The sequence below is a fragment of the Merops nubicus genome, unplaced genomic scaffold (assembly GCF_000691845.1).
Source record: "Merops nubicus isolate BGI_N331 unplaced genomic scaffold, ASM69184v1 scaffold35343, whole genome shotgun sequence".
NCBI classification, from domain to species: domain Eukaryota; kingdom Metazoa; phylum Chordata; class Aves; order Coraciiformes; family Meropidae; genus Merops; species Merops nubicus.
Window position 1 is genome coordinate 40,439 of NW_008597480.1, and position 18,564 is coordinate 59,002.

The 18,564-nt window shown below is 38.0% G+C and overlaps 1 protein-coding gene across 1 annotated transcript in view; it reads right to left on the minus strand.

Annotated features, from left to right (window-relative positions):
- Positions 1-18,132, minus strand: part of RALGAPA1 (Ral GTPase activating protein, alpha subunit 1 (catalytic)) — a gene marked incomplete at its 3' end in the record, with an annotated part of 57,558 nt that extends 39,426 nt beyond the window's left edge. The window contains exons 1-10 of the mRNA XM_008936715.1: positions 18,063-18,132; positions 17,407-17,517; positions 16,821-16,870; positions 15,258-15,315; positions 14,557-14,600; positions 13,104-13,281; positions 11,234-11,349; positions 8,221-8,359; positions 2,457-2,665; positions 1,844-2,083 (exon numbers count right to left, since the gene is read on the minus strand). Of these exons, the coding sequence (XP_008934963.1) occupies positions 1,844-2,083; positions 2,457-2,665; positions 8,221-8,359; positions 11,234-11,349; positions 13,104-13,281; positions 14,557-14,600; positions 15,258-15,315; positions 16,821-16,870; positions 17,407-17,517; positions 18,063-18,132 (1,215 nt within the window). The remainder of the gene's footprint in view (positions 1-1,843; positions 2,084-2,456; positions 2,666-8,220; positions 8,360-11,233; positions 11,350-13,103; positions 13,282-14,556; positions 14,601-15,257; positions 15,316-16,820; positions 16,871-17,406; positions 17,518-18,062) is intronic.
- Between the last annotated feature and the right edge of the window lie 432 nt (positions 18,133-18,564).

The following is an 18,564-nucleotide window of genomic DNA, read 5'->3' on the forward strand; positions in this document are numbered from 1 at the left end:
CGATCAGGGAATGCGGAAAAGTAGAGTTAAATCAGTTCTAAGTTACCAGAAAAAGTTGAGTGCCACACAACACTGGTAGCCATGTATCTTATTTTTAGACAAATGGGATTTTACAAAACAGTATCCTTAACATAAATGTCTTCTTGAAATTATTTCAAAATTGTTTCAAACAAGCGTATTTGAGTCAGTGTGATGGCTGATCAGTGCCCTCTTCAGGAGGTTTTCTCTATCTGCTGCACTGATAATTAGTCACATATCAGAATTTTTTAACGTTAGGCAACTATAAATATGTTTACCAAGGATGATGATGGCCTAATTGTATTAAAAAAAAAGAAGAGACAAAATACTCTAACACACAGTTTTCTGAAGTCTGTGGTGTCAGTGCTGAAAACTCATTGCCCATGTCTTTAAGGAGCGCCCAGTTGACACAAGAAGCATGATCTCTCTCTGGGAATAGTCATTTCACACCAGCATTGCACTAAAAAGAATTTTGCTGTGTATTACAGAATTCAGCTGACAAGTTCATCAGTCACACACTGTCACTTATCAAATCTAAGTCTTCTGCAAGCCCATATACATTTTTTTGTACCCTGGAGGCTAAGATGCATAAAACTTTTTTTTTTTCTACAGACAAGTTTTCCACCTTTCTGGAAAACTGACACCTCCTCCTGACTAGAATAATGGCCCTAATGTTTTAGAAACATCACAAACATCTGGTACATTAGAAATGAACTTACACTGAGGACTATTTGGCTAAACAATGACTTCAGTGAGATCTCATAACCACACACAAAGTCCAAATAATCTAAATCATTTACAGAATGCCGTGTGAAAAGAAAGGAAAAAATTACCTTTGATGTTGCTTTCACTGCAAGGGGGCAGTTTCTCAAGAGACCATCAATAATTTAGACTCTACATTCAATGTCTCATACTCTGTAAACCCTTGAGTGGCAGCTGAATTCAGGTAACTTATTTCCTGCAATAATCTGACCAAGCTCTTCAACACATTGGCTATAGATAAACTTCTGACATGTATTTGTCTCAAAAATATTCAAAATGTTTCAAAAACATACACATCATCCAAATATATCAGAGTTTTGAAATGCTTAGTTATCTGCTGTTCAAAGCAATTAGTGTTATGCCTTTCAACTGAAATTTAATATATTTTTATTTACTATTGTTAAAAAAAATTGCTTCATCTTTTGATCTACAGCATGAGCCATAAGGAAAGTCTATCTTCTATTCTCCCACATGGAACTCAGTTACGTATAAACAGACTCCACATTCTGGCATATGTTCTCAATGTAAATTTGTTTAATAGCTTCCAGTTGAGAAACAGTGTTTTGAGTATGCTCAGCTAACATTTCTGGATGCAGTAAAGTCACAGGCAGAAGCTGTTACCTTCTATCGCCATGTGTCCCACTGTTCAAATGAACACTACCAAGGTAAGGTCATTTGATTACTCCTAAACCAGCTCTTTAATAGCTGCAGACTACCACAGAAAGCTTTTTTTAATATTTGGTTCTGAGCTCTAATAGCTGTGGGGCTGATGTACAAAAAGATCAGTCTTGATATGGGAAAGTGTAAATCCAAGTTAAAGGTTGCTAACTGATTATTGAAGAAATTAAACTAGAAGAATCAGGAACCAGGGATATTCTGCACAGAAAATATATTAGAATTTTAACTTTCCAGCTGTAAAACCTTAAAAGACAAGATGACAGAAAGAAACCTGTACATTTACATAATATTCTGCTTAGCAAATGCTCTTGGAAGAAAACCAGGACACAATGAACATTTACAATGTGGCAATCATGATTCTTGCATTCCAAGGAAAGTTCTTTACCTGTCGAAAAATCTCAGTTAGAAAATTAACATTGCTTCTTTTAGAAGAAAAGACTTTCCGGACAATTTCTATATCCGTTAAATGCTCTTCATCAATACTGCAGAGGCTGGAAGAACTTGGTTCTCTCTCTGTCAGAGTACTTGTATTAGAATGAGATTGTTCTGTCTCTGCATTTCTTTCCTGCTTATCAGTACTGTCATTTTTGCTGTCCTCTCTTGAAGCCATGCTGGCAGCTGCTCTCTGAAACAAAAATTGAAGAATATTCCATAGCTCATCTGTAGTATAACAACTGAACAGTCCAATTTAAGCTATACAACAGTATAATTTAAAACAGTACAAAGAATTCAGGAAAAAAAAAAAACGAAACAAAAATAAGATTCAATGCATTTCAAGGCTTCTCATGTCTATTTGATTAAAAACAAAATAGCACAATTTGGAAAAAAAAAAAGCAGCACAGTGAGTCCTTCTAAAGTGAACTCATAAGCAAAACAATTTGTTTAGAAGTTCCTTTAACTTCTTCATTAGCTATAATTATTGGAGAAGTGCACACTACTGACATAACAATTCAGACAAAAACATAAAAACAAATACTTCTTTGCGCATTTGACTTTACCTGAATATTCTTTGGCACATTTTCACCTTCTATCCCAGGAATATGAGATCCTGTATGAGGTTTTGGTTCAAGCCAGAAGGACACTAACCATCGAATGACAATAACACGAGCCTTAGTAAAAGGTTCCTTTATGCAATATATTGCCTCATTGGTTTCAGCATCCTTCTTAACCATTACATAGTGTGGCTTTGGTCTCATTTGTGGTATATCTGTAAGGAAACACAACACTGTAAAAATGTACACAGAGCAAAAGTGCTATCTAAGAAAGAAGTTTTAAAACCATAACAAATACATGTGAACTTCCAGAGGTGCTGTTTTTTTCATGTTCACTGTTGAACAACTCACCCCAATATGTGCCAAAATAGATGTAACAGAGAAAATTTCAAGACTAGAGTATAAGACACCAGAGTATAAGACACCAGAAAGCTGTAATTTTCTCCTCAAAGTGGACAGTATTGTTGGTCCAACAGACAGCAACTTGTTTCTGCTATGTAAAACCTTTAACTTTTTATCTGAACACAATTTCTATAGCCTTACATTCTTGTATTTTTTTCCTAAACAAGTAAACACTTCTCCTTTTTTTCAGCTTTTTTAAGCTACATGCTATACTCAATATTTAAAGATAAACCTCAGCAAACTGACTACTTCACACTTCATTGAAAACTACAAAGGAGTTCGAAGGAACAAAATAACCATTAACTGGTCTAGAACATGGCCTAAACAAGAAAACTTGTTTTCATATAAAATTAAAATATCGTCAAATTTCTTAGTTAAGAACTATCTGTAGTTGTTTAAGTTCTTAAGCAACAATTTATGTAACTCACACCATTTTACAGTCCTTTAAGAGTCCTAACTGTGACTTAGGCCCTACTACCAAACCTTCTGGGAAAAGCAGACGCCATTTAGGCACAAGGTATCATCACTTTTCCTAAAGCATCTCTAGAAATATCTCTATGTTGGTCTGCAGCAATCCACAATAAAGCAATGTAATTACTGATAAGGGTCATCAGTTCTTTACTGATACAGATCGCAACATCTAATCGTGGTTACAATGGGAGAGTTTTAGTTACAAAGTGTATTGTAATAGCAGCTGCAGTAAACAGCCTCTTCTGGTGCGGCAATAGATGAAAGATGAATAGGACAGGAAGAAATCCTGCTCAAAAGCCATGTGAGTTTTGCAGCTTCATCTAATGCCACATCTGCACTAGCTAATTTTGCTGCACTTGGCTGCCAGAGCAAGAGCACATGCATCTTCCTATGACTTAGCTGAAAGACGAATCTGTGCCAATAGCTTCTGTACTGGCTTGCAGGGATTGCAATGAATGATGCTCAGTAGCAGGGCAACTGGAAGGAACTGTGGTTCTTTGGGGTCTATAACCTACAATTTCATGTCTTTCCATTCCACATTCTACATGATGGTTCAGAACTGTTTAGGTCTTCCGGTCTCTACTGTGCTAGTGACAAAGATGCTGAAAGTGTCATCAAGATACCTGAATCTACTTCAGAGGAAAATAACAGTCCTTAACTCCACGTGGATGGAATTGACATGAGCAGTAAAAACATTGCAAAGATGGCAGGGGGAGGCAGGACACACATGGGCAGTTTTTAAATTGTGCATGACGACGTTTGTCTGAGTGGTGTGCCAACTCTATTCCTAGTTCTAGAGTGGCAAATATGAGTTCTGCTCTGACACAGAAGGTAGATGAAAACTTGTTTGAAGACTGATTATGACATGCTGTCAGAACCCACCCTGCTGCTGATGTTTGTGTCAGTTTTCATCTGGTGACAGAACACAAAATAAGGCAAACCCAAAACCTCCCAAAAAAAGTGCAAAATGAAGGAGACATGGAAAATGATGGTCCTATCCAGATATGGAGAATGATAGATTGGACAAAGATGGTACTTGGGCACTGTCTCCTCTTCTATAGGTTGTAGTACATGAGTAAGAGATCTGTTCCATGGTTTCACAAGCCAGAAAGCAGTTCAAAGATACTAATAGTGGGAGTCAAAGGGGACGCAAAGTAGTCATACCGAAGAATATAAAGTGTTCCCTGATTATATTTTCCTAATGCAATGTCAAGAGTTGTTTTAAGGGATCCAGCTTCTGCCATAAGACCTTAATACAATCGTAAGTTACCATAACCTGTCATCATAACTTCTGACAGGTTATGGTATCATAATTCAGGAGAAGCAAATCTGGATGGCAGCAAAGAAATAATCAGCTACTATGTAGGCAATTAACTTCTAAGAGCTGCATACACCTTTAGGCACTTGAAGCGGATACAGCCTACCTGCCAGGCTGCTATAAAGGTTCGCTTGTTAATGTTACAAATGCACAACATCAGCACCAGCATCAAGGATCTCTCCATTTCAACAGCCACACACAAAAGCAGTGATAAACTCATGATGCTGCTAAACTAGGGAACGTTTCCAGAGCAGACTTTAAACATCCATCCACTATTTGTAATGGAGGCATTACTTTTAGAGGAAAAAAAACAACATGACTCTTGCATACCATCCACCTAAGTAACAAATGCAGAGAATACTTTTTAAAAGCTTACAAAGAGTGTATTTATTACAAATAGAAACTAGTACATTGTTTTAATTTTGTGGAAATCAGCGAGTTATTAAGAAAGTTAAAAATTAATGTCTTAAGCATGTATAATAGCACAATCAGTGAAAAAAGGAAGCAAATGCCATGTAACGCAGTATTTAAAGACGCAAAAATCAATTCTCTCTGGCATCTATTAACATTCAGCAGGGTGTGAAGGCTGCAATACTAGAAGTCTTTTCAAAAGGACAAGACATCCAGTAGACACGCAGAAAACATGTCTTTGTTGCACACTGTCTCCTGCAGTTTCACGATATCCTCTCAGAATATGCTCCCTCTCAACTGCGTTGTGTGCTGCATCTGCTTCTCCGGTGTATCCTCCTACAGTCATTTACTGTATTTTCACATTTATGTCCATCTTGGAAGTAGGTATCAAGGCTCCAGGTGAGGACGCTGACATAAAACCAAAGCAAAACAGAAGATTATTAGATTGACTCAAATAGCAGAAGAAGAAATATTCCTTTCCCCCAACTTTCCATTTTTCCTTTATTTTAGGCTTTCCCCATCTCCCTCCCTTCCGCCTCTGGTGCTGTGGTTTGAGGCTTGGAGTGGGGGTGTGACCTTCCAGCACCTGGGAGGGCCCCGGGTAGGGGGGGAACCGTGTATTCCCTCCCCTTCTGTTCCACACTCTGGGAAAGAGGCAGGAAGTGGGTGCCAGCCCCTGCTCCTGCCCTGCGGCTCCAGGTCCAGGCGTGCTTTTGCTCTGTGGGACCTTGGAACAATTCTGAGGGTTTTGTATATTTTGTTTACTTTTGTATTTTCCCCAATCTTTGTATATATTTTTTAACTCCCTTTTTCATTTTCTGTTCCCTGTTAAACAATATACTTTATTTTTCATTTAACTTCCAATCAGTTTTCAAAGTCTCCCTCTCTCGCTGGGGGGGGAGGGGAGCACATAGTTCTGTTCCGTGTGGGTCCTGCCCTGAACCCCTTTTTACATGGAACTAGAACATCTGGGAACTTGCTGTGAGCAGGTGCCAAAAGAGAAGGAAGCTGTAGGTGGTGGAAGACATATACAGGGTAGAAAGTGAAAAGGCTAGCAAAACCACAGTTACGATGGTGGACACTTGTAGTTTTGACCACATTTACTTTTTAAGGCAATAAAGGGTTCAGAAGGAATGAAGAGCTGCCGAGAACTGCAGGGCAGCCCACTTTGTCTCCTTGTAAATGAAGAAGCCCATCTAAATGGCATGGAAATGACACAGAAAGGCGCATTACTATGATGGAAGAAATAATGCCCCTGGAACCTTACTGCCATATCTGTAGTTTTTAATAAACAGTTTCTAAAGACTATATTACAGAATCTAAAGAGCTCTTAAGAGACATTCAAAACAAAACTCATGGACCCTTTTAAGCCTGTAACACTTAAGCCAGAATTTAGAGGAGGCACAATACTAGCTTCTTGTAACTGGAATGCCTGGTGCTTGTTACTATAACCAATACACTTATCTGAAAATCTGCTTTAACAGAAAGAAGGGGGAGGGGAAAAAAAAGAGCCTACATCAAACACACTAGCTCCAGTAAAGCCCTGTATCAATGCTTGCTTACTAAAACTACAGTTTTGGTCTGTACCTCCTGACTTGTCCCAAATTAAACATTACAACAGTGGCATAAGAACCGGTTTTAGTAGCAGGCTCAGTGCCCAAGTTTGCCATGTTTTCTGCTTAAATGCTATCAATTTTGTTCCAAACATCCACAGGTCTCTTTTCAAATAGGGTGGAAAGATGCATGTCAGAGAAGAACAACTTAGAGGAGAAAAGACTATTCTACTTACCAGTGTCTCTGTTGCTTTTACTGTATTCTTCCCAAAAATCCTTGTTGTTGTTGCTCACTTTTCACATTTTAAAGCCCTGAGAGTAGTTTTGGAGATCTGTGCCCATTTCTTCTTGTTTCCCACTGTCCTCTTCTTTACTAAGGCCTTGGAAATGTCTTGTTTAGAGCTCACAGAAGAGAGGACTACAGTAAAACTTCTATGGAAGACTCAGTCAAGATCTTCATAGAAAGATAAAATATCCTTTGCCTATTTCTTGTTTGAGGACACCAAGCAGCAGTAGTTTTGCTTTCTCAGCATTGCTTATCATCCATCTTGTAGCTATTTTATCACTAAACCTATTCAGTATCTTCACACAACTCCTGTTCTACTGTTGCTTACGGTTGGATTTATACTATTCCTTCCCCTTAGATGAGGTCCACTGTTTGTCTTTCCTAGGAGAGCATGGGTTCGAAACATCCATCTCTGAAGAAAGCCACAATCCAAATACATGCATGTGGACCAGCAGAAACTAAGACCTTTTCAACAAAATTCCCTACAGCTTGATTGTAGAACATGAAACTGTGTCTGGAGATCACCATTAATCCTTGTGATTATCATCAACAGGTATGAGGAGTAGTGAGGTGCCCATATTATTTAAGTAATGTAATAGCAGCTTAAAGCCTGTGTACCTGGTATTGCTTTGCAAACAAGAGTCTTGAACACTGTTGGCTTAAAACCAACATATGCATAGGTGCATGCAAACCTAAGCTAGCAAAACCAAGATTTGCAAACAATGTTCCAGCTTAGAATGGGCTAAAACCTTGTAAGCAAAACTCAAGTTAGGTTTGCTTAGCAAACACCTAAACTTCCGCTTTCTGTATGGGAAGATACATTCTATCACCATCAGCTTCAAACACCATGTTAAACCCCAGCTTCCTCTTCCTACTGCCATCTCTTGACAAAATACAGTCAACACAAAAACACAACTAACTTTGCCCTCTCTGACCTACAAGCAAGCACCATATGATCCACACACTTTGATTCTCTACAGATAAAGCCAACAACCCCCAAAGAACAGCACAATAACACCTTTTATCTCAGCAGCAGTAGTTACTTGTCAGAGCATAAGTGAATAACAGAAGACGCATTAAAGAACTGTTTTACAAGAACATTTAATTTACCTGAACCAGATGAATATAGCAAAACTGAATCTAGTGAAAGTGTCAGGTGCATCCACCAACAGCATGAAAAACATGAACAGGAACTATAGCATGTTATTTCATAAGAAAGACTTTTGGAGAATGTTCTTTTTGGGCAATATGACTCAAGCAAAAAAAAATTGCTTTGCTATACCCTCTTAGAAAAAAATGAATGATTTCATCAGCTGGGTTAACACTTACCAAGTATAGGGTTATACAAGCTGGTCTCCTTACAGATGTTTGGGAAAATAGAAGGTAAGTAGTATTTCTTAAAATTTGAGAATAAAAATGAAAATCCCTTTTCCTGGTTTTCCTTGTTCTTCCATTCTAAACTCTTAACCTTAAAAAAAAAAAGAAGTAGGAGAGAGAGATGACTGATGAAATGTCTTCTTTAGAAGTTATCTAGAACAAAATTATATGTATTTTAATAAAGACTTTTAGAAAGATGGAACTGAAACTAGCTAGGAAATGTCAATGAAAGAAAGAATATTCTCTTCCATACATTGCTTCTAAATGAACTTGAACACATAAAATATTGAAAACAATAGAAATAATCTGCTTTTATGATCGTCTTGCCAAGTCAGGGAGTAAACTCAAATTCACTGTTTTCAATAAAACTTTTTATATTTCAAAATGTTTTCTTTTATAAGAAACAGACAGTTGCCAATTCTACTCTGAACCTCTGTTTAACAGTTTCTTTTAACACATTTTCACTAATAAATGCCCATATATTCATTATAATAGGTAAGTGGGTTAAATTGTGTGTTTAGAAGTATGAAACTAATCTGTTGTCCACAAGGAGCAGAAGTTACAACTTTGAAGCTGAATTATACAAATCTACTTTCATGGACCGTGAGTGCTAAGTCTTCCCCACAATTAAACGTTTTCCTACCGAAAAACATGGCAAGTTCTCCTTGATAATAAATCCAACATGCACTTTTCATTTTTGTCTGGAGAATCCATTTGTCTACAGAGCTCAGTAATCTGCCAAGTCTACCATAAATAAAATAAAGGAAGCTTTGCCTTTTTTTTTTCTCCTTTGCTTTTCTCCCCCATCCTCTATTCTTTACTGAAAGTCCTATTGTGTTCTAAAAAACAAAGTTCTATTATAAACTACTTTCAGGGCAATAGGCCTTTAGAATGGAATATATATACACATAAATATATATCTCCCTAACATAATTCATAGAATGGGTGACTAATATATAGAAATTAGTGACATGAAGTTCTTTAGTAGAACCTAATGTCAAAGTAGTATCTATTCATCTTGCAATTATCAGTGCCTCTAAAGAAGCTTCAAAGCAAAAGACTTTAGCATTTAGAAAGTAAACGAGTTCTATGACACCTGTCTCAATTACTTACCTACATTTAGATATAATACTACCAATTTATTATACACAGGGCAGTTGTATTCAAGAATGTCAGGGGCATTTTTATTCAAAGTAAACCGTCTTCATTAAGCTTACCCTACAAATCACAAGTGTGATGACTTCACACTGGGTGATTCAAACTGGGAGATGCTGGAAGCAACAAACTGAGGTTGCAAATTATTCCAGCACTGCAAGCACACAGAGTAAGATAAATACAGGGAAGCCATGAAATGTTTCAGTTTAACACTGGCCACATTTGAGCACTGTCCATCTTCTCTTGCACAACCTGCAAAAGTGTGAAGAAAAACTTAAAGATAGATGCCTGAATTCTGCTGGCCAAGCCTGACCCAGAAGGCAGTACCCTGGAATACCCAGAGCATGTCATGCAATCAAGCAGTTTGCTGGGCAAATGACAGCAAGGCAGGGTAAGAAGCAGCCTGTGTTAACTGGCCAACAAATCAATTACATAAAAATGTAATAGCTAGGCCACTGTTTTTGACAGAAGTTCTTGTCATGCCCTGTCCCAGGCATTTCAAGTACTAGCGGAGATCATGGCAGTGTCAAGGTCTGAAAGGAAGGACACTGTGCCGAGTTGCACACCAAGGACTAGATACTCTTTCGAGCATCCATTTTCTGTGCACAGTTCAGCTCCATAATCTGCCTTTTAGGTAGCTTGGGATCTGCAAAATTCTATTACCTGGTGTTCACATACCAATGCTACTGAATTTAATCTCAGCAGTGCAACTACTTTCAACCAGAACCTCACTCATAAGCTTTGTCAGATCTGAAGCATTCTGAATATATACTGTTTTCCATTGCTTCTCTTTTGAAAAGGTTCACTTGCTTAGCTGTAGCAGTAATCGCAAATTTTCTCTGTGCTGTGTACTGCATTACACCTAAGCATGCAAGTATCCTAAAACTAGATCAACAGGAGTCATAGCACCATCCCTTCAAGATCTGGATAGTAAATCTCTTGTTGGTCAGGAAAAACAACCACAACAACAACAGCAACAAAATCCATCACAAGCCAGCAGACAAAAAACAAGCAAACCCAAACCTCCACAATCTCTTGCTAGAAAGTCAACATCTGTGTGTCACACTTCAAGCATCCTGGAGCATATCTACTAATGAGGGCTTTCCAGTAGCTCAGCATTTCCATTAAAAAATGAAGAAGCTGTATGGTTAATCTACTGTAACAGCAGAAATTCCAGAAAGATAGCTGGAGGAAAAATATGATCCTAAACACAGACATTGGCAGGCCCAGTCTTACAAACTATTTACTCTGACATCCTATTTCTGTTTGGTTTTGTCACCTCGTCTGAGTATAAACCTATGAAAAAGGCCAGAAAAAGTCTGGGACTGGTTACAAGCCTATACCACAAAAATACAATGTTTTCACTTAGAAGTTTCCCCTTAGTTTAAAAAGCCAAGTCTCTGACCACCACCAAACTCACACAGTAAGAGTGAGCCCAGTTGATTGTTTCACTGGTTTAAGTCAATAGGTGTGGAGAGGGAGATGAAAATGGGAAGGGAATTGGAATCAGCATTGCTGGAAGTGACTGACAAGTATTGTTTTTTTTCTCCATGCTACAATCTGATGCAAGACTGTGCTAACAGGCCTGTGAATCTTCACATAGAAGACAAGTGAAGATTTTCTAGAAGAATTTGTTTTATATGAAGGACACTTGAGGGAGTGTTTAAAACATTTTTATGGGGGAGGGATGGGAAGAATGTTGAAAACATTTTTATATACATTCGGGGTGCTACTAGTAAATGTCTTCTTGTAATGGACAAACAGGTGTTGGTTGTTTCATAGTTCTTTGCCTGGAAGCTATAGAACATACCTGAATTACTATGTATTTCAAAAGTGCTTCTAAGAAATAGCTTGTTAAATCTTCTTGTCCTTTATCTCCTGATTGTGGAGGAACAAGTGGAGTGATTTCCTCTACAGTCACTTGAGCTATTAAAAATGACAAAAAAGAAGTACATCTAATGTTTAGAAAATTCCTTCTCATGTATAAATATCTACTAAGTTATTAAAGTAGAAACATACTGGGGTAAGCAGAGACAGTTACAGGGAAAACAATCCATAAAACAATTCACCCATGGATTGATGAAAAATAGAAGTTTTATCTAATGAATAACCATAGAACTGATTTCTTACATATACAAAAACACAGCAGATAATTTCTTCCTGTGCACTTTGAGAATCTACCTGCCAAAATCCAATTTTTCCAAAAGGCATGATCCGTTTATTTTGAAATTTATGTAAACAGTAGGGTAACATCTGTGCTGTGCAAATGCCAAATCTTTATTTATGTCTCATGATTTTCTTCATTTAACACTTGATTGGTTACATTTGCACAAAGTTTCACTAGTTCTAGCCTTTGCCTCTACAGTGAAAATACTTTGGAGTTTATTTTTCTCTTGTTCTTGTAGTTACATGCTTGCATTTCCCTCTTCCCACTCTGCATTTCTATGCTTCATATAACCCCTTCAGATTTGTTCCTCCTCTCCTGCTGCAGAGATAACACAAGTTAACTCCAGAACAGTGCTTAAAACACGTAGCCAATGTCTATCTGCGGAGCTATCCTGCCACGAAATTAATCTGCTAAGTTTCAGTAAATTTAATTACCAGCCAAGGAGACAACTGCTTGCTTCTACAAGCAATGCTTGTGTCAGCTCTAAAACACTGGGTGGAGGTGGAAAAAAGCAACAGCACATAACATTCAGAGGAAAAAGTGGTTAGCTTCTTATTCACGTTAATGTGAATGCAGAGTTTACATTTATTACCCTATCCAACTGCAACTGACCAATAAATTAGCTTAAAATCCTACTAACAGGAATAAATTGAATTAGTAGGAAAGAGGCCCTCCAAAGTAACCAGCAGCTCTTACTTATTGCTAGAGTGGACAGTCAAAGGAGAAACTGTCATAACATTCATCTTAAGAGGAAAATCATCCTCGCTCTACGGATTAGAGTCAACATAATGACCTTAACATTAAAAAAAAAGTAAATCTAGAAAGTATTAAAAAGCTTATCTCAGAATGCTCAAGCCTTCCTATTGATGCAGGCCTTTCTAACCTCAAGTTTTGTATTTTATAAGGTCCAATTCTTTTAGAAGACTCTGAGCCACAAGAATATCACAGCTTTAATTGTCTGGTCACACACAGGCACAGCAGGAAGATCCACCATTTGGCTTTATGCACTGCCCTAACAACCACTCATTCTCTTGGAAGGCCATGCCAGAAACTGCTTTGCTTAGCTTGCTCCCTAGAGCATGGCCAAAGGCAGTGCAAATGTTCAACACAAGCAGAATCACCTGTGCAAAGCTGCAGTAGATGCAGCACCTGCCTGCAATTTTCAAGACGTATTACATAGAATTGGTCAGTTAATTTTCACCCACCATGTGTTAAGCTACTATAGCCATACTTTAAAAACAAAAACAAAGAAAAAAAAACCAAAACAACCAAAGAAACAAAAACAAACAAACAAAAACAACCAAGCCCACAAACAAAACCAAAAACTAACCCACCCTGAAACAAAGACAACAAAGTTATTGTTGGAAGAAGACCTGATAAACTGCCAAGAAACTAATGGCTCCATACTCTCCCTTGGGACATACATATGCTAGTTCTTTGTTACTTCAACTTGCCTTTTTGTGCTGAGCATTGACTTATATAGATAATTGAGTAATATTACCAAATTACTTACTGTCTTGAACATTAAGTGGAGGGTTAATGAGATTATCTAGTGTTCGGGGGCCATATTCAGACTGTGGTGATGAAAATCCAGGAATCAAGCAAGAAAACATCCATAGCTGTTCTTTACTACAGTTATTCTGAAGTGCTTGCAGCCACAAAAGAAAGAGACGCACACCCTCTCGTCGTATCTTTAAGGAAAAAAATGGACCAAGTTAACTTGTCCCAAAACACACAAAAGCATTTCCATTTGTCCTGGAGGGAGAAGAAGAAGGGAAGTGGTAGAAGAGATGAGAACAGACAGACAGTTATGACCACGGCAATCAGCCGGAGAGCCAGGTTGGTGCATCTGCTACTCCTGCCGAATGAAAGTACAACCCTGGCACCTTCACTGCTGGCTGCCTCACTGAATCTCTTTCACAGGGTTTTCTCTAAAAGAACAAGAAAACCAGCGCACGTCCAACCACTTGCTTCACTACAGCACTGCAACATGCCACGTGCCTTTTGCAGAACATACAAAGACCATCATAAAATTTCTAAATGTGTTTGTGAATTATAACAGAGTGAGCTTTTTGCAGCAGAATGACCTGCTCTACCCTCTCCCATCCCTTCTTCAAGAAAGGTAATGGGAGTCCTAGAGCAGTCCTGCCTGGCTTGCACACTGGAGAATTTCAGCACCAGTCAAGCCTGCAGGTGGTTTACAGAGGAGTGGCATGGTGGCTTGCTGCAGAATCAAGACCACATGTTATACTGGAATGGCTTTTGTCTCATGGTCAACCGTTATTACACTACTCACCCGTAGGACTCTTTGGCGTATCTTCCACCTTCAAACACAGCCTGAGCCCCCAAATCACAGCCGTAGCCCCAAAACCAGTTTCTTTAGAATCATAGAATCCTTTAGGTTGGAAGAGACCTTTAAGATCATCAAGTCCAACCATTAAGCCAACACTACTAAGTCCTCTGCTAAAACAGATCAGAATCTGTCAGGGCTGGAAGGGACCACAAGGATCACCCAGTTCCAACCCCTCTGCCATGAGCAGGGACACCTCCCACTAGATCAGGCTGTCCAGAGCCTCATCCAGCCTGGCCTTAAAGACCCCCAGGGATGGGGCCTCAACCACCACCCTGGGCAACCCATTCCAGGGTCTCACCACTCTCATGGTGAAGAACTTCTTCCCCCTTTGCCCCTAACAATGAATGGTTAAGGCCTACTTCTGCTTCAATGCAAAATCCTTCAAATCATTTGCACACATTCTTAATGTGGCTACCTTATATAAACACATTACTACTGAGAATAGGTCTACAGAGGTGATGCTGATGAAGTCATTCTTTCATGACACACAAGTCATTATCTGGTGCTCATTTCTGTGCTTTTACCATAAAAATCTGCCCTTATGCTGTTAACTGCAGTTTTAAGAGTTTTAGACAAAAGTATGCCACCAATATCCAATACCAGTATCCAATACCTTTAATGAATTTCCAGTATGAAGAAGTTTCTTCAATATCAACCCTAAAAAGGAAGAAAAAAAAACAAAACACACATATACTTGTTTATTTGTTCTGTCTTTATGAAGTAAGATGTCAGAGTTCTCGGTCAGACTTGACAGTAACTTTCAAACAAGTCCTTGGCAATCTCCAATTTGATCTTGGTGAACTTCATATCCTCAGGCAACTTTCTCAATGCCAGAAGGAAAAAAAAAAGATCACCTTTCATATCTTCCTCATAACCCATAGTATTTTTCTCGAAGTACTTTTTGGGATGTGTACATTAAAAGCCAATGATTCTCAAGCCATTAATGTGCATAACATCAGCAATCCCCATTTACAAATACAGACCTCAACCTAATTTATAATGTATTACTAAAAGACTATATAAAAAAAATTAAATTACAAAGCAACTTTCCACCTGCCCTTTCTCCTTCTCAGTCACTGTTTTATTTCCAGATTCCCAGATTGAATTCTATCTAGAAGAAAATTCATTATATTGGCTGTTTTTTTATTTGTTTTCTTTTTGTTTTCCCTTCTCCTAGCTTGCAAGGGTTTCAAGACCATAATCCCCATTATGACACTTAAAGTTGAAGGACATGAGTAGCACAAACCACTAATAGCTACTGATAAAAAAATAAGTTTTTAAAAAAAGAAAGAAAAAGAAAGAAAATCAACTTACCAATACTATGAAATTGCCATCTCTGATGAATCCTTTCTGGAAGGAGTTGCAAAATTTTCTGCAAAAACAGAACCCAAGGATCTGCGTTACATACACTGCTCTCAGAAGACCAAAGAGCGCTTCCACAAACGCCACAGATCAGAAGCTGAAGGATTAACTTAGAAAATTTCCTCACTGCTTTCCTTGGATATATTACTGTCCTTTCAAGATAATCCCATTCCTAAAGCTAAAAAGCCCAAAGGCCCTGACAGACTTGTCTGGTAAGTCTTGCACTGAAGACTTCAGATGTTACTGCAGTTTGTCTGGCTCCACTGCCTCCCCACTGGATATTGCTTATAGCACTGGGAGAGGAATGGGATAAGCCCCTGCCTCGGTTGTTCTGGCTCACTACGGATTGTGTTGGGTTATTCCACCTTTACAGTGCCTTAAACTAGGATGCTTAAGTGTCAACTTGCCTCTGTGGCACAAGCAAACATCTGCTTCAGCCATCTCAACAGAGGGGGGAATGAGCTACAGCAAAACAATTGAAGAAAAGACCTGGGTCTAAGACATCTCCAGCTAGATCAGTGGATGATCATCTTCAGATGGTAAGAAACAGCACAGTTAGTGGCAGAGGCCATTAAAAATATATTACATAGCACTTTAACATCTATGCTAGGGGCATTAGCAGCTTGTAAATGAAACAATTTCCACAGTAAATTCCTGGCTGTGGCCATCCAGCAGCCTGTGTAACTAACTGCTTCCAAAGCACAGGTCACCTAATGTCCCTTTATGTAGGGACTAGTGAGTAAATGAAACAGATCTCTTCAGATTCACTCTCCTTGTAACAGCTAACCCTACAGTTTTAAGCACCAATGTACCTTACTAAAAAAAGAGAAAAAATGTTGAATTTTTATTCAAACATGTAATAAGCACTCAGTTTTCAATTGTACGTACTTCTAAAAACCACAATCCTTGTTCTATACTTGGAAGCCTCCATCAAAAAAGAAAGATAAAAACTTAACATTCTAAGCTCTTTTTAAACTACAGTATCTGCTTAGAAATGTTCCAATTTCATTAAATTAGTTTCTAGTGCATCTTAATTAGGTCAAGATATGCTTTTGATAAGACTATTGTGAAACGCTATCTTCAAAAAATAAATATTTTTGAAAAGGGATCTATAAAAAAACCTAATTCTGCACTAGTAATCTATTACAAGAAAAATCAGATACAACATGCAATCAAAAGGCCAAAGAGACCATGACTCAGAGATCACCTCTATAAGAATTTCAAAGTGCTTAATACATTGGAAGTAGGAGAGGAAATGCCACCACGAAAAAGTAATGAACTATCTGCAGATGCAGAAAACATTTTTTCCAGTTAAGCCATCTGCTTGCAAAACCGCAAGTCAGATTATTTTTCTCGTCACACAAAGCACATATATTCAACCTTAAGGAAAGGAAAAAGGAATGCAGTTAAACATAAAGCATATTTCCAGGTCACTGTAAATAGCTGTACTGCTATTATTTAACAGGACTTAATTAAAATTTAAAAATTATTACAGGAATATTCAAGTTATCTTACCTCAAAAATAAAAAGAATAGAATCTAATTCTTCTCTCTGAGACTTATGACCTAGATGCAATTAAAAAGAAATAGAATATTCACTTTCATTACCAAAACAAAATGTAAACAACACAAACAAAGATCCTTATACATGCAAAACCAAAAACATGCATTTCTACAATGATTATTTTGCATTCCTTCTGCAAGTCAAAAAAAAAAAAAGTATATTTCACAGTAATGGTCTGTAACTGTTACAGTTTGTATAACTTTCTGCTATGGCACCAACAGCTGGTAGAGATGAAGTTATACAATATCTTGTTAAACAAAACTTAGAATAATGCTGCAGAACACAAATACTTTAACACCTTAAGAATCCTCACTTTGCAAAAGGGCAAAACCAGTCAGAGTATTCTCTGTGCTCACCTGCATTCCATGCACCTCTACTTGCTTTGGCTTTATTTGCAAAGCCAGTGCTTACACCCATTTCTGCACAGCTAATGTTGCCATTTGTGACCAAAGACACACAGCTTCATTTATAACATTCTGCTTTACTTCCTAACAAAACCACAAGCACCAAGACAAAGTATGCTATTTGAAATGCTTACCTTTTTGTTTAAGGCCTACTTCAATAGTCACAAAGTTTTCAAAGAACACATAATATATATTTGAGAAATGTAGGTCAAAAAACTGTTTGAGATCAATTGATTCTGCATTCTCTGAAAAACAGAACAGAACATTGGTTTTATTTCTTTCCAATAGTTAGCGTCAACCACTGCATAACATTATCCAGTAATAAGAACTGAAGATACATAAAAGAAAAAATATTATTGGTAAATAAATTCTTGATGTTTTCATTCTTTTGAACTGAAGCTAATGAAATTCAATAGGGCATGCTGCTAATTGCCTTATGAATTTTAAACCAGGAAGCCATGTCCTGTTGCACGCTCATTGTTTCCACTACAGTAACAGAACAGAATTCCAGCAAGACTAGCACCACACAGAAGAATGCTGGTTTAATTGTTAATTTAATAGAAATAAAGCTAACAATGCTGCTCAAACCCTACAACAGAAAGATCATCACTGTCCTCCACTGCAAGTACTAGACACAGCTAAGCTTACTTAAGTGGGATCAGGATAACAAGTAAGTGAGGACCACTTCTGCCCTGTGAAGAAACAGGCTGGGAGGCAGCAGTGTGGCATCCCTACTCCCTACAAGCTCCAAAATTCACTTTCCTTTCCAGTCTGGGCTAGTCCCTTGTACCCCTTCGACTGTGTGGTCTCAGGAGATCAGACGCTGGGACCTCAGGGACGCCCCGAGGTAGAAATACCATTGTGAGTGTAGAAGGATGTGCTTTCTTGTGTACTCCAGGAAGGTTTCCAGACTGTCTTCCCACAACCCCCTAGATGGTTTTGTCAGATCCTTGGTTAAAGAAAAGTATGATTTGTCTACATTAATTTTAGATTGACCATTTCAAACAATTAACTATTTCAAGCCTTAAACACTGTACCAAAAGACATTCCCTGTCCTATTATTTAACTACATAAGAAACTAGAAAAACTAGGTGGACAGAACAATAATACGGATGCAGAAGAACAGGGAGTCCGTATTTTAATAGAGACAAAACTACCTGCTATCAGAACATTGATCTGAAACAAAAAAAAACCCCAAAAACCAAAAAACACCACCCAAAACCATGAAGCAAGGCAAGACACACAAAACCTTTAAGCCCTTTGCCAGCTCTATACACTGAGACATCATCTTT